This window comes from Brassica napus, chromosome A7 (genome assembly GCF_020379485.1).
Source record: "Brassica napus cultivar Da-Ae chromosome A7, Da-Ae, whole genome shotgun sequence".
Classification (NCBI taxonomy): domain Eukaryota; kingdom Viridiplantae; phylum Streptophyta; class Magnoliopsida; order Brassicales; family Brassicaceae; genus Brassica; species Brassica napus.
The window spans coordinates 26,475,723-26,491,043 of NC_063440.1; the positions used below are offsets into that span (position 1 = coordinate 26,475,723).

At 34.9% G+C, this 15,321-nt stretch overlaps 3 protein-coding genes and 1 pseudogene across 3 annotated transcripts; all 4 read left to right on the top strand.

The window, feature by feature from the left end:
- Nucleotides 1-123: 123 nt before the first annotated feature.
- Nucleotides 124-2,138, top strand: LOC106421520 (defensin-like protein 4). The gene is made up of 2 exons (XM_013862354.3): nt 124-1,714; nt 1,824-2,138. Exons 1-2 carry the CDS (start codon nt 1,651-1,653, stop codon nt 2,000-2,002), a joined length of 243 nt encoding a protein of 80 aa, XP_013717808.1. The 5' UTR covers nt 124-1,650; the 3' UTR covers nt 2,003-2,138.
- A 2,044-nt stretch (nt 2,139-4,182) lies between these two features.
- Nucleotides 4,183-4,871, top strand: LOC106421519 (defensin-like protein 4). Its single transcript, XM_013862352.3, has 2 exons — nt 4,183-4,407; nt 4,501-4,871. The coding sequence occupies exons 1-2, from the start codon at nt 4,344-4,346 to the stop codon at nt 4,677-4,679; spliced, it is 243 nt and encodes an 80-aa protein (XP_013717806.1). The 5' UTR covers nt 4,183-4,343; the 3' UTR covers nt 4,680-4,871.
- A 5,259-nt stretch (nt 4,872-10,130) lies between these two features.
- On the top strand, nt 10,131-10,819 carry LOC106421680 (defensin-like protein 3). Its single transcript, XM_013862521.3, has 2 exons — nt 10,131-10,370; nt 10,468-10,819. The coding sequence occupies exons 1-2, from the start codon at nt 10,307-10,309 to the stop codon at nt 10,641-10,643; spliced, it is 240 nt and encodes a 79-aa protein (XP_013717975.1). The 5' UTR covers nt 10,131-10,306; the 3' UTR covers nt 10,644-10,819.
- Nucleotides 10,820-12,263: 1,444 nt separating this feature from the next.
- LOC106421575 lies at nt 12,264-13,082 on the top strand (annotated as a pseudogene).
- Nucleotides 13,083-15,321: the final 2,239 nt, after the last annotated feature.

Sequence of the window (15,321 nt, forward strand, 5' to 3'; positions counted from 1 at the left end):
AAAGATGTTTAATTAAATTATGGCTAGGATTGGCATTTAATCAGATAGTAGTGGTCTAGACGCCCGACGTTCGAGTGGTGAAAGATTTTCGTATAGAGCTAGTCAATCTCATCAGGTAGGTACGAAACTCCATCCATTGTTGGCTTTGTTTTAGACACGTCTTTTGACAAGAATACATACGATTTGCTCTAGTTTTTTTTTTGTCAATTCGATTTGCTCTAGTTAAAGAACAAGAACTTGGCAATTTTGTCTCCATACTTGTTACCGCTCAAGTCAAGTTCGTTGGGCCCTTGGGGCCTTTTCGTTAACAAGATTCATGTTTCCAATCTGAGTCGTTGAATCTATGAACTCAATACCAGCCCAATACCAACCCAATACATGGCTTGCATCAATGTCGCCTGGTGCATGAGATAGCTAGTGAATTCCTTTCCCATTTTCTCCCATTCGGAATATTAAACTGAACCAACGGTGAAAAGTCTTTAACTTCTTACATAGTCTAATTAACTTATCTATGAAAACAAAGGAGCACTGACTCGAAACGTATTAGTTTGGAAGCGTCTGTATGCCACCTTGATCTGCTCTTCCTCTGCATCTCATCCAACTCTGTACTCAAAAACCAGACAACACAGAACCAAACCCAAGAATGATTATGAATTGTGTTTCACTCAGAAATCTTAATTCATATAAGATATGTTTAGATTGGTTTCTTATATAATATAAATTCCATGTACAATGTATTCTTGTCTATCAACATCTCCGATTTGATAAGAACGTTGCTTACCTAGCTAAGTCAACTCTAAAATAGAAATGTAAGAAACAGTGTGGTGCATTCAGTGGGATTTTTGGTATTACCATTCAAAAATGAGCATTGATATATATTGAGCATTGACCATTCAAAATATATTTGATATATTTGGTACCATCAACTGGAATCTTATTACCGGCCGTTTTCACTTCCCTAATCAGAGAATCCAGTACCAATTCATCAACCCCAGAACAAGATCCGGCCCGATGAAGATCTTATCTTCTTGAGTCTTGATAAAGTCAAATTAACACTAGCTCTGCCAAACCAGTCCCTTAGGTTACATTAGACAGAGCAGTTAACCTTTCATAGGCATAGATAGGCGGTGGAGAAATCAACCAAAAACTATTACTAACGTACTACTTGCGAATTAATAGCACGATGACAGATTCGTCACTGCACGAAAGCATGGCGCCTATCTTAAAGTCGTCCATGATCTTGCAAAAGATTTCGAATTCTTAAAATTAATCAACATATATTCTAAGGAAAAAAACATATTGCATATTATCGATTTATCAATGAAGAATGGTTAATTAACATCTGTTTCATAATTTCCTATCCTAGTTCTATACCTCATGCAACGAACTTTGAAATCTCTGTCTAATCACTAAAATTGTGTAACTATGACGTGGTCAAGATCTTTAATTTGTTGAGTCTTCACAAAGTAAAATTAACCAAGGCCCGCCCATGTGAACGATATAGCATTAGCTCAAAGCCAACAAAGCCGCTTGGGTTACACTAGATAGAGGCTAGCTAACCTACTAGCATTTCACTATAAATAGAGGTCAATCTTACTCTTATTTCTTTACACTTCACAAAAATTAATCGAAAACAGTTTTCTAGTAGTCATGATTAAGTTTGTTTCCATCATCACCCTTCTCTTTGCTGCTCTCGTTCTCTTTGCTGCTTTTGGTGAGTTGTGATCTTATCATATGCATGGCAAAATTAGTTTAACATTTTTATATTTTTATTTTCAGATTATTTGATTTAATCATGAATTTCATGATAAATGTATATACAGAATCACCAACAATGGTGGACGCGCAGAAGTTGTGCCAGAAGCCTAGTGCGACGTGGTACGGATTATGTGGAAATAGTAATAATTGCAAGAACCAATGCATCAACCTTGAGGGAGCACGACATGGATCTTGTAACTATATTTTTCCATATCACAGGTGTATCTGCTATATCCCATGTTAATCTACCAAAACTCTGTAGTGCTTGTGTGTTTATTTACATTCAATAAGTCGTGTCACTCTCTGAGTGCCCTTATGACATGTACCAAGTATGTTAATGTATGTTTTCTGTGATACTATAAAGTTTTATGTACTACGTACTACCGTTTCTTTTAGCATATTTATGTGTCTGCAACACACCCACACTATTGGACATAAAGATTGAGAACATCATTTTCTAGTAATAATAATAACAAAGAGTGCACAGCTAAGGATGAGGTATGTTGAGGATGCAGTAAAAACATATAAAGTTTCGAACAAAAACGAAAACATTAGAGACTTAAACTCAAATGGAAGCGTCCGGAATGTTCTGGACAATGGAAGCGTCACATGCCCCCACAAGTATCATAACCTATGCAGTAACAAATAACACAATACAACAATAAACTCTACCTAGCAATATTTTTTCTGTTTGAGAAGACACTAAATCAGTTAATTACTAATTAATCACGTACGACTATGATTCCCTTGATGAGTCGATGCCGACATACGTGTAATAATTATCAGGTGAGTTTCTAGGACTGATTATTACATCAATAAGAGAGAAAGAGTTAGGGTTTTTATATGTGAATTATTTTATTTAGAAAGAGTACCACCAGGCTTAACAGTAGAATCATTAACGTACTAAAGGATGATGGCCTCTTTCAAATGGTTATTTTAAGAAAAAAATGTTTTTGATCGATTTGTTACTTGACAAATAAAAATTTGATACCTGTCGTCAGGTAGAAAATCGAAAGATATAAATCGAAAAGGAAAATATGAATGGGCTGTTAATGGAATAATAACAGCTAAAGCCTCATAACTTGTAGAAAAAGAATTCCACATAATTCGCGGTTTGTCAAGGCTCGCTCTTACGTGATATTTGAAATGGCTCAGCTAATTTCTGCAACGCTATCGAAAACTGAATTCTGGATTTTCTTGTTCTTGTGTATTAGGAGAGGATATGTTAAAGCCCTGCTGCTAAATACTAATACTGAAGCAAAATTTGGATTTTGTGATTGTGATGAACTGTGGAGGTGGAGGAAGCTGTGGAACTTGCATTGTTGAGGCATATCACTTCATGCTATCATATTAACTCTGTTGAAATCACAGAAAGCTAGCTACAGAAAACGACGTCATGGGATATCCGGCATCCGAGAAAACGAGATTAAGCCCACCAGTTATGTGGTAAGTGTCAACGTTGAGAACGGCTATTGGTAATATAAGAATGGTAGAGCTAGTAAGCTGAACGCACCGGATCGGGTGGTTGATGCCAAGCGAGCTATGTTATATTTTTGATTTAGATCAGTTTGGTTGAAACAGAGGTTGTAATCAACATTGATGCCCTTTTGGGTTTTAAAATAAATATATATTTTTTAAACTTCATAGTATGTTTTGGGGATGCAAGAAACCTGATTACTAGTTGGATTGGCCAATATGTTTTGGGGATGCAAGAAACCTGATTACTAGTTGGATTGGCCAAATAAATTCCGTTGTTATAACATTGGGAAGCAGATACAAAGTAAGTGCGGTCACAACCTCATCGTCTATTGGATAGGTAGCTAGTGTCTTCATATCACAGTTTTCACTAAAGATTTTGTATGGTAAGCTTAATTTCTATTTTCTTAGCAGATGAGTACTAGACTGCCAAGTCAGTTGGCAAACCTAACTGAAGTTGACATTGATTCTAACTTGTGCGAATATGTATAAGATTTACTTCTTCAGAACTTAACGTGCACTTATGATTCAACATCTTGGTTTAATAATTCCAAGAAATATATTTTGGGCTAAATAGATTATAAGATAGTATCGAGATTATTTATTGCATCAAGCAACTGGCCAATCATATATAATATCCTTTTTTATCCACTCATATTATCCTATTCTAGTTCTATACTCTCTCATGCAACTAACTTTGAAAAATCTCTGACGAATCACTAAAATTGTGTAACTTTGACTTTGTCAAAATGTTTAATTTCTTGAGTCTTCACAAAGTAAAATTAACCAGCCGCCCATGTGAGCGATGTATCATTAGCTCAAAGCCGAAGCAGGTTGGGTTACACTAGATAGAGACTTATAGAGACAGCCTTCCATAGGTAAAAGATATGTGGTGGAGAAAACAGGTCATCGAATTTGAATATAGGGCCAGACTTATCTTCTATATCGTTACTAGAAGACAATATATGTTTGATTTGTTTGGTTACCACGTTACTGTGCGATGCACAATTAAAGATTAACCTACTAGCATTTCACTATAAATAGAGATCGATCTTACGCTTATTTCTTCACACTTCATAAAAATCCATCAAAACAAATTACTAATAGTCATGGCTAAGTTTGTTTCCATCATCACCCTTCTCTTCGCTGCTCTCGTTCTCTTTGCTGCTTTTGGTGAGTAGTGATCTTATCATAAGCATGACGAAATGATTTTTAAATATTTATTCTTCAGATTATTTGATTTAACCATGATAAATATGTATACAGAAGCACCAACAATGGTGAAAGCGCAGAAGTTGTGCGAGAGGTCTAGTGGGACATGGTCAGGAGTATGTGGAAATAACAATGCTTGCAAGAACCAGTGCATCAACCTTGAGGGAGCACGACATGGATCTTGCAACTATGTTTTCCCATATCACAGGTGTATCTGCTACTTCCCATGTTAATCTACCAAAACTCATTGGTCTACCAAAACTATGTGGTGCTTGTGTGTTTATTTACGTTCAATAAGTCTGTGTCACTCTATGAGTGATCTTATGACATGTACCAAGTGTGTTTATGTATGTTTTTTGTGATACTATAAAGTGTCATGTATTTGTGTACCACAGTTTCTTTTAGTCTATTTATTAATTTATCTGCATCACTCCCACAATTGGACATAAAGATTGAGAACATTATTATCTATGCATAAGGAAGGATTAGGTATGTTCGAATATAAATTAAAACATTAGAGACTAAACTTAAATGGAAGCGTCGAGAATGTTAACAATGGGACGAGCTTTACACATGGCATGCATCGGTGTCGCTAGGTGCATCATGCTTCCTTTTTCATATCAACATAGTCTTTTCCAACTCTCTCCCACTCGAAACACTGAACCAATGATCCCAAAGCCAGGTTCACTAACTGTTGAGCTAAACCAGACCCGGGGCAAGCTTGTCGTCCAATCCCAAATGGTATCAACTTTTAATCCGCACCTTTTTTCTCAAACTTTTCTGGTTTGATTTTTTCCGGGTCTTCCCATACATATGGATCTCTATGCATGGCCCATACGTTCACCAACAACATTGTTCCACGTGGAACATCGTATCCTGCCACCATGCAGTCCTCAGATGCCACATAGGGGAGAAGAGTCGGAGCTACCGGGTATAGGCGTAGGGTCTCCGATACGATGTTTTCAAGATAAGGGAGATTTTTAATATCAGATTCAGTTCTTGCTTTTTTCAATATCTCTGGATGGTTTAGCAAATTCGAGATCGCCTCCCCGCAAGTATCATAACCTATCCAGTCAAAATAATTAAAAATCACAATAAACTCGTATTTTTGAAGAATCAAAATAATTAAAAATCAGAATAAACTAAGAAAAACATTATTGGTGTATCTTAGGTCGAATCTTAAGGGTGGGGGACCACAAAAATTATAAAACCGAGGAGAGAAGTTTGTTAATTAAGAGACGTTTTGGTTTGGTTCTTGTACTGTTTGCGGGTCCCACTGACGCGTGGCGGCCTGCGATTGATTCATTTTTTTTTTTTTTAAAGAAGAAAGAAAAAAATTTAAGAACCCTGAGAAGCCCTTACCAATAATGATGCCCTAAGGGGTTATTGGTAAGTGAATTCTTGTGAACTTTGAAAATTTTGAGATTCTAATTGTTATTGGTTGTTGGATTTCAAAAATCTTATTAGAATTAATTGTTATTGGTTTAAATTTTTTAAAAATCCATTCAAATTCTATTATTCAAAAAGTTTAGTTATTACTGATTTTCTAATTCTAACTAAATCTAGTATTAATGGAAGATGAATTCTATTCATTTTTACTAATAACACTCAATTATCCATGTGATTTTCAAAATCCATATAATAAAAAAACTAGAAAACAAAATAATTATACTTATTAAATATCTATTGCACTTTAAATCCAAAACTATAATTCATTATATTTTATATACTTTTACATTTTTGGATATATAATTATTTTTATATTGTTTTATCATTTTTGAATATATAATTATATTTATAAATATTAAAAAAATAAAAATAAAAATTTTAAGTGAAACATTCGTCTACAATGGAGTAGGAGGAGATGACATACGTACGTGAGTTTGTTTCCGAGGCGGAGGCTGAATATTGCAGCACCACCAAGAGATCTAGAAAGGGACAATAATGTGCTGTGCAGCGGCAGTTTAAGGAGGTGGAGGTGTCCGATTCACAGGCTATGGTCTTGTCGGGGTCGGAGGTAGGTTATATTTTATGTGTGTTTTTACCAAACAAAAGATTTAAACAGAGGATTAAGAAGCCTAATAAAATTAAGCGATACGTCGCCATGGCATATATGACGGAAATACTTTGTGATAGTGTGAAACATGTGAATTGAAGTTATATATGCATACCGAGGGCGAATGTCCGTGGATCATAGCTTTGTCAATTAATTTTTGATGTATTATATCAAACAAGGCAATGTTTATCTTTTAACTGATTTGATGTGGATATTAGTCAAAAATACAACGAGACTTTGACATGTGTAGATTTCATTTTTCACCCACAAAATAAATAAATAGAGGATGAAGACAACATATCAAATTAGCTGACAAATGTTTTGGAACATTGTAATTTGTAGCTTTGTTTTTGCTTTATTTTTGCGGATGTGTAAGCATCATAACTAATTTTAAGATTAAATAAAGAAATAATGCAGATAACTGAATTTAGAATGTACGTATGTGTACATTAATTAGTCAACAAAATATTGTAAATAGTGGTAATAGATCATCTAAATGTGATACACATGTCAGCATTTGTTATTCACTAATTTACTAGAAATAATAATTAAAAAAAATCTAAATCCTTTGGTGTTTTTTTTTAATCATTGACAGATTATGACAATCCTACTTTAACCCCAGATTAACCCCTTTGTTGATTACTTAATTTAGGAGGAAAATAATTTATACCAAGGAGCTAAAAGAGAAAATTATAAAACCCATATTTCTTTACAAAATAAAATAATATATCTATATATAATATTACTACATAATCGTTTAAACGAGAAATAAAAAATGAAAAATAGTTCTATCGTTTAAAAGAAAATAATAGTAATAAATTATTACTACATAATCGTAAACCCCCATATTACTATTTATAGTGAGAAACTCTCGTAAAATAGTAATAAAAATCAAAATAAAGAGAATAAAACTTAGAAAAATGAAAAATAGTTCTATTTAGAGAGACTTTCATTTAAATTTGAGAGATTCTAATGCCACTTGTCTCATTCTAAATGGTAAAATTCATTTTAAATAATAAAATTTAATTACATAATTAGTTTATCTTAAAATAGTAATGTGTATATTCATTTATAGAGATTTATGGATAATGGTGTTCTTAGAACATGTCTATTAAAAAGTTTTCAAGAGATTTTAAAATGAATATTATATTTTGAAGTAGTGAAAAAGCAAAGAGAGGATGAAAAAATGATACCCATAAAAACCCCACAAAACACTTGTATATTTATAGGTTGGTTCAATTTTGAAAAATTAAAATTTAATTGTATAACTATATTGTATAAAATAATAGTATTTTTTGAAAAATAGTTTTTTTTTTCTTGGTAAAATGTTAAATTATTATACCAAGTTTTCAATTTTTTACAGACAGCACACAGAAAACTAGTAGCGGTTGAAACATAAATAAACTAAACACAAAGGATCTACGCAACGAAAAAACTAAATGAAGCAACGGAGCAGCAGACTCTGAACGAGACTGTAACGTAAACCTGACGGACCAGAAGACGAGTCAATAACAGAAAGAGCTACCAGTCGCCGCGAGCTACCAGAGAGAAAGGCGCCCTCAAACCTTGAAACACACGGTTCCTACAGCTTCCGAAAAACTCAAACCCCATAAACTGCCCAAAGAATCACATCCCGGACACGCTAGCTAACCCAAGAAACACCTAACCGGCAGCACGAAGAGGATCTCGCAACCGACGATGCCGTCGTTCGCCGAAGAGCGTTGAAGATTGCTGCCTCCAACACAACAACCCGTGACCGTATACATCCCTTGAACCCAAGGCCCATATAGAGCAGTGGGACCGGCCAGAAACGCCTCCTCAGGAGAAGCACCACCATAATTAATCGCCACCGAAGTCATGGATGGAGATATCCTTTTGAGTTTCATCTAAATTAATAAATTACCTTATTGATTTAACGTATTACGTACGTTCAAGGGTTTATATATACACAATCAAAAAACTTTTCAGTGAAACCATTTAGCCACTTAGTATATGCATCTCTTATTAAAACCCAAATCCCCGTTTTCTAAAACGTTTTCAGCTGTGTAGAAGTATGCACAATGATCTCCCGTCATAATTAATCGCCACCGAAGTCATGGGAGAAGAAATCTTTCGGTTAGATCCAACTGAACCGAATGTGGCTCTGGTAATTTTTGGTTTAGACTTAACCACTTGTTTTCGCTTCGTTAGTTGCTACTTGTCTGTGGCTTGTGGCTGGGGCTCTCTTAATAGGCCAGGAAAGCGTCGGTTAGTGAATAAAAATATGAATGGACAAGAAAAGGCTCCTCAGAAAATATCTGGTTGAGAAAGCAAATTAAGTGTGTAAACTATTGACTTGGTCAAGTTCTTATCCTCTAGGACCAAGTCAAAGTAGCCCCCCATAAAAAACTGAAAAGAACAACGTAGCATTGAAACCAGCCATTGTCAGCACACTGTTTATGAATTTGTCAAGATTTAAATTTATCTACGATTAAAAGGTATTTTGCGTGTTAATGTTTCCTACTAGAATACGGTCGCATGTGTTTAATTTGTGGGGTTGCCATGTTATTGAATGATTGCACAAGTAAATGACCAACTCGCCATCATTTCCCGGAGTGTTAGTCTCTTGGTTACTTCCCATGGTAATCTATACCGAAACTCTATGGTTCTTACGAATGCGTGTATTTTTATAAAATAAGTCTGTGTCACTCCATTAGTAGCCTTATGACATGTAAACCTATGTTTACGTTGGATTGCTTATAATATAAACTTTTATGCACGACGTATCTTCGTGTTCATAAAAAATAGATAGGCATATAGTATGGAGTTGTCAACGACATACACACACATATATGTCGTTTACAATTCAATGCAACAACGTATAACATTATTTTATTGAATAAGGTTTATCAAACAAGATTATCAAATTTTTTATTTTTTTGAACAAAAAACAAGATTATCAAATTTAAAAAAAAAACTGATGACAAAATCATTATAGCATGAATTTCTTTTTTCTTGCGACTCAAGCAAATGCAACAATAGTTTCTTTGGATCCTCTTCACATCTACGCTAATGCAGCAAACGTAAAAAATCAGAACACTACAAATTGTGTAACTTTAACTTGGTCATGATCTCAGAACACCTCTATTGAAAAAAATATCATCGAGTATTTTTTTTACTGATAAAAGGGGTATTTTGTCAATATAAAAAGGAGAATGAAACAGAGTTCTCAGATAAAATTTATGAAAATCACATAAAAATCACTTAAAACATTTGCTTTGTTTTAAGTGGTTCATTTTATAAAAAAAAATATATTAAAATTTAACAATATACAGTTACTTTTTTTTTTGAACAGATCAATATACAATTACATTATATCAAAATTGTATGTCATTAGAATTCTATTCTGAGAATTTCTGTGAGGTGCTCCTATCTTCTTGAATCTTGACCGACACAAATTAAACACCGGCACATGTGAAAAATAAATGTAGCATTGGCCCAATGGCAAATCACTCGCTTAGCTTGCATTAGATAGATCTTTTTTTTTTGCATTAGATAGATCATGCATCATATGTAAGTAAATATATGTGGTGGAGAAAATTACCATCAACTATTGATTAGTCAATATCTTATCGTCTATTTAGTAAATATTTCCAATGACCTAGACGCCAGTATGTGTTTCAGTTGTGGGGGTTAAACTTTTATTGCAGGATAAAAAGTAAAAGACTAAGCTAACCATCATATCACTATAAATAGGGGCTCATATTACGCTTAATTCCTCACACACCACACATACATACATCAAAATTAACAGTAAAAGATATCATGGCTAAGTTTGCTTCCATCATCACCCTTCTCTTCGCTGCTCTTGTTGTTTTTGCTGCTTTTGGTGAGTAACGATTTTTTCTTATGCACGAAACGAAATAATGAGTCTTAAATTTTCCATTTCAGATTATTTGATAATTTAACATGATATATATATGCAGAAGCACCAACAATGGTGGAAGCTAAGTTGTGCGAGAGGTCAAGTGGGACATGGTCAGGAGTCTGTGGAAACAATAACGCCTGCAAGAATCAGTGCATTCGACTTGAAGGAGCACAACATGGATCATGCAACTATGTGTTCCCTGCTCACAAGTGTATCTGTTATTTCCCATGTTAATCTACCAAAATCATGGGTGCTTGTATTATTATTTACCGTTTATTGTGTGCTTATTTTCATTAAATAAGTCTGTGTCACTCGCTCTATGAGTGACATCATGACATGTAGCAGATATGTTTGTGTTGGTTTGTTTTTAATATATAATATTATAAACTGTTGGCATGTTGAAAATCAAACATTTGTCTTGGGCACCAAATATGTATCTACAGTTCGGAGTTTAGTCGCTTATCAAATACTAGCTATATATGTACTCCTACTCTACCGCGAGTCACTGGTAGGAAGTACTAAAGCTTTCCTGGTCGAGCTTCCTTCACCTGACAGTTAGGCCACCCTCTACTCTGGGAGTATATTGGTATTATACCTTGATATATAAATGTTTTTTTTATGTTAACATATGGAAGAACTACAGTGTAAAAAAAAAGACATATGTAACTACATGCCGTAATCCCTTCATAAGCGTTTCTTTCTACCTGAAGATTTGATTAGCTGACCACCAAAAAGTTATATATTGTTCTATTCTTTCCCCGGCTCTATTATGTTCTCTTAAAACTTTACTATTTGATGCAAAACTATAAATGTTGATTTACACAAAACGTTAATAATATGTTGGTACGTTGACAAAATGAACTACTTGGATGCAAAGATGCAAATGAAGATAAAGATTATGCAAAATATCATAAGATAGAAAAATGATATTATATGATTTCTGTTGACCGATTTCCCAGAGTTTGATTAATCTCCCATTTGAATATAAGATAGAAAAATGAATTAAGTTTTATTTGGAGATTATTAAAGGAGATGGAATGGGATCCATATAATAAGAATCAATGGACTTAACTATTTTTATCAAACTCGACCCGGTTTGAATCTATTATGTAAATATTTTATAAATTTTAGAGATCAAGTATACTAAGACACAGATACGAATGTCCAGACATTTTGTGACATCTGTTTTTAGCATTTGATTTTTTTCGTGTTAATGTTAGTGCATGTGGTTTTAGGTTTTTAGTGTCTTAGAGTTTATATCATGTTTGAGGTTATAAACATCAAGAGGGAGAAACCTTGGCCATTAGAGCCAAACCATGTAAATTTTTTTAGATCTTTTTGTAGCACCCAAGTTCGTAGGAGGCATTCACAAAACCGGTTCGGGTCATCCTTCGTTTAATTAGAGTTAACCATTTTAGTTTGTATGTGTCTTCTTCTGAGTTTGCTACTTGTATGTGTCTGGTTCTGGGGCTCTCTTAGTAGGGCAACGAAGCAAGCTGTTTGGTACGTGGCTATTATCATCAAAGCTTGCAGATAAGGCGATGAAGTTGAAAACAATTTTTCTTTCAATCCGTTTTTCAATTATTTTTTTAAAATCGGATTTTCTCTTCTAGGTGGTCCGAATTAAACAAAAGTTTAGTCTGAGGGTGGGAACATGATTGTAAGATCAATCATTAACATGAAAATATCCAAGGTCAAATTAAATGCAATGTGGTCGTGACAAATCACTGCCACTTGTGTAACCAAACTAAATGCGATGTGGTCTTGGTAAAGACATGTAACTTCTTGACCAAGTCAAATAAGCCAGCTATGTGAACAGTAATTATAGCCACCGAGTCGAATTGCAAATGAACAATTTAGCAGTTATAACCACCATGCACCGAGCAGCACTGTTTATGTATCTGTCAATATCTTATCTTTTATCATGAGATACATGCGTGTTTAACATTGTATTCTAGAAGACGGTGTTTGTCTAATTTGTAGGGTTAAACACTTAATCGTAATATATATTCATGCTCAGAGTAAAACTAACACCTCGTCATTTTCTCTACTATAAATAGAGGTTGATCCTGAGCTTATTTCTTCACACGTCACACACACATATACAATAAAGACTTAAGTATAAATAGTGATCATGGCTAAGTTTGCTTCCATCGTTGCCCTTCTTTTCGCTGCCCTTGTTCTTTTTGCTGCTTTCGGTGAGTAATGACCTAAACTATCACATGCATGTAATTTTAAATAATGTTCCCTTGTTAATTTAAATAATATTCATATAAAAGTTAAAATAAGTACGTGCGGGTCAAGTTATAGTTTCATATTTATATGAATTAACGTTGTGAGATGTATGGTATATACAGAAGCACCAACAATGGTGGAAGCAGTACAGAAGCTGTGCGAAAGGCCAAGTGGAACGTGTCAGGAGTCTGTGGAAACAATAATGCATGCAAGAATCAGTGCATTCGACTAGAGAAAGCACGACATGGATCTTGCAACTATGTCTTCCCAGCTCACAAGTGCATCTGCTACTTCCCTTGTTAATTTTTCCATAAACTCTTTGGTGATTAATTGAGTGTGTTTTACATAAAATAAGTCTGTATCACCATCAGTGAGTGATTTCGTGACATGTACCAGATATGTTTATGTTGGAAATTTTTACCCTCAAAGACACATTTCCACATTTTGTGTTATCAATTTCACTCAAAAGCACATTATGCTATAGCACACTTTCTCATGCTCTCTTTACTAATATAACCCTCAACTAGAGACAAATTTACTTAGTTTGTAAAACTCACCCAACCTAACCAGACCAATCTAGTTAACCAAAAACATCTTGCTTCCTTTTCTTTTACTTTTTACAACCTACGACTTCTTTTACTTTTTCCCTTTTCACATTTTTGATTTATCTTCTTCAACCCCTGATGAACCCTAACCTCATGCTCCAGTGTCTTCTCCTCAGAAAAATGATCTGAAATTGAACTCAAATCAGACTTCCCCCAACCCTTCTCTCTTCGATTTTCTGATTCTCCTCTCCGAATTCCCCTCTCTGTTTCACCATAGCATCGTCTCGCCTTCCGCTTGTCGCCCCATAAGTTCTTTAGCTTTCCGGTCCAAATCAAACCTCCCCAAACCCTTGTCTCTTTGATTTCCTGTCTCTCCTCTCCGAATTTGCATCTCTGTTTCACCATATCATCGTCTCAGAAATTCTTGAGATTTTTACGTTTCTCAGCCCAGAAAAGCTTCACACTAACCACACCCACTTAACCACAACAACACTTTCACGACATACACACCCTAAACAAGCAGGTCCACAACAAAACACAACCCACAATATTGTTATGTTAACCACGTCCATCCTAACCCTGGCCTCAAAGTAGCCCCTACATTCAAACGACTAGACTGAACATACCTACCACAACCATAATTATATCGTCCATGCAAAAAAAGCTTAAGCAAACCAAAACATCTACAACCACAACCCTGTCATCCATGACACTTCACCCACCTAATCTCAAACCCAGACCATAATCACACCCTAAAATTGAATTATTCCTCTACTACAAAATTGAAATTGACCACAACCACTACACCACCTTCATAACTAAGTCATAACACACTCCACTAAAGCTTCTTGTTTACCACATGCCAACCACCAACATGTCATCCATAATGAACCACAACACCCGTCTTGCACCACAATCAGACCACTAAACCTGTCACACTAACCACACCCACTTAACCACAACAACACTTTCACGACATGCACACCCTAAACAAGCAGGTCCACAACAAAACACAACCCACAATACTGTTATGTTAACCACGTCCATCCTAACCTTGGCCTCAAAGTAGCCCTTACATTCAAACGACTAGACTGAACATACCTACCACAACCATAATCATGTCGTCCACGCAAAACAAAGCTTAAGCAAACCAAAACATCTACAACCACAACCATGTCATCCATGACACTTCACCCACCTAATCTCAAACCCAGAACAACGAGTTGTCGAAGAAGACGCATTTATTACGGTAGCTATTAATTACAAGCGAAAACAATAAGGCTTTTCTGAGCCATTAGATCGTTTTTAAAAAAATAATCCGACGGGCAGGATAGAAACACTCAAACCCAGACAACTGCTTTTACTTTTTCCCTTGTTTCATTTATTCCAACGAGATTTGTGATCTGGTTTGGTTCCTTAAAGAGAACATGCTCTTCCCATTCACGCTGGTTTATAAGCGAAGGGCTTTTTGGTCAGCAACAAAGACACCTGTCTCAACTTTGTGTGTTGTAATTACAATGTGTCTTTAAGAGTGAACAAAAGACACAATGTGTCTCTCAGCGTAAACAACTCTTTATGTTGGTTTGGCTATAATATAAAGTCTTACGTACCATAATGTGTCAATTTACGTGACTGGGCTTTCCCTTTATTATTATGAATCTATGATGATAAATTGATAATATTTCAGGAGTATCGTAGTTGTGTTGGTGCTTTGTGGACTTTGTGTTATGGCCCGGACTACTGACTACGATATTGGCAAAAAATTTCTCAGGAAAAATATTGATGAAACACTTGACTGTGTTGACTAACTAATGAAAGATTTATTTACTAAAAAAATTCCAAACATGTGGCTTCAATTACAAGCGTTCAAATTCATGATTTATTCCTGTAAAATTTTAAATAAAAATTCCCAATCCTGTTTCATGCAAGAATTAACGAATGTGAAAAGGTGTTGTTGGTTGAAGAGTAGGTAGAAAGCGTAGAGCTAACTCTAACACCTTAGTTAGTTTCATATGATTGCCTATTATATAAAGAAAATGCAATAATGCGACCGTATGATTTGGCTCGTTGGCGAGTTGAATGAGAGTTAAGCACGTTCTTGAAGGATTTTTATCTTAAAGATGAAGATATCT

Coding starts and splice junctions, on each gene's coding strand:
- LOC106421520 (XM_013862354.3), top strand. CDS start 1,651: ATGATTAAGTTTGTTTCCATCATCACCCTTCTCTTTGCTGCTCTCGTT. Junction 1,715..1,823: donor CGTTCTCTTTGCTGCTTTTG/GTGAGTTGTGAT, acceptor ATGTATATACAG/AATCACCAACAATGGTGGAC.
- LOC106421519 (XM_013862352.3), top strand. CDS start 4,344: ATGGCTAAGTTTGTTTCCATCATCACCCTTCTCTTCGCTGCTCTCGTT. Junction 4,408..4,500: donor CGTTCTCTTTGCTGCTTTTG/GTGAGTAGTGAT, acceptor ATATGTATACAG/AAGCACCAACAATGGTGAAA.
- LOC106421680 (XM_013862521.3), top strand. CDS start 10,307: ATGGCTAAGTTTGCTTCCATCATCACCCTTCTCTTCGCTGCTCTTGTT. Junction 10,371..10,467: donor TGTTGTTTTTGCTGCTTTTG/GTGAGTAACGAT, acceptor ATATATATGCAG/AAGCACCAACAATGGTGGAA.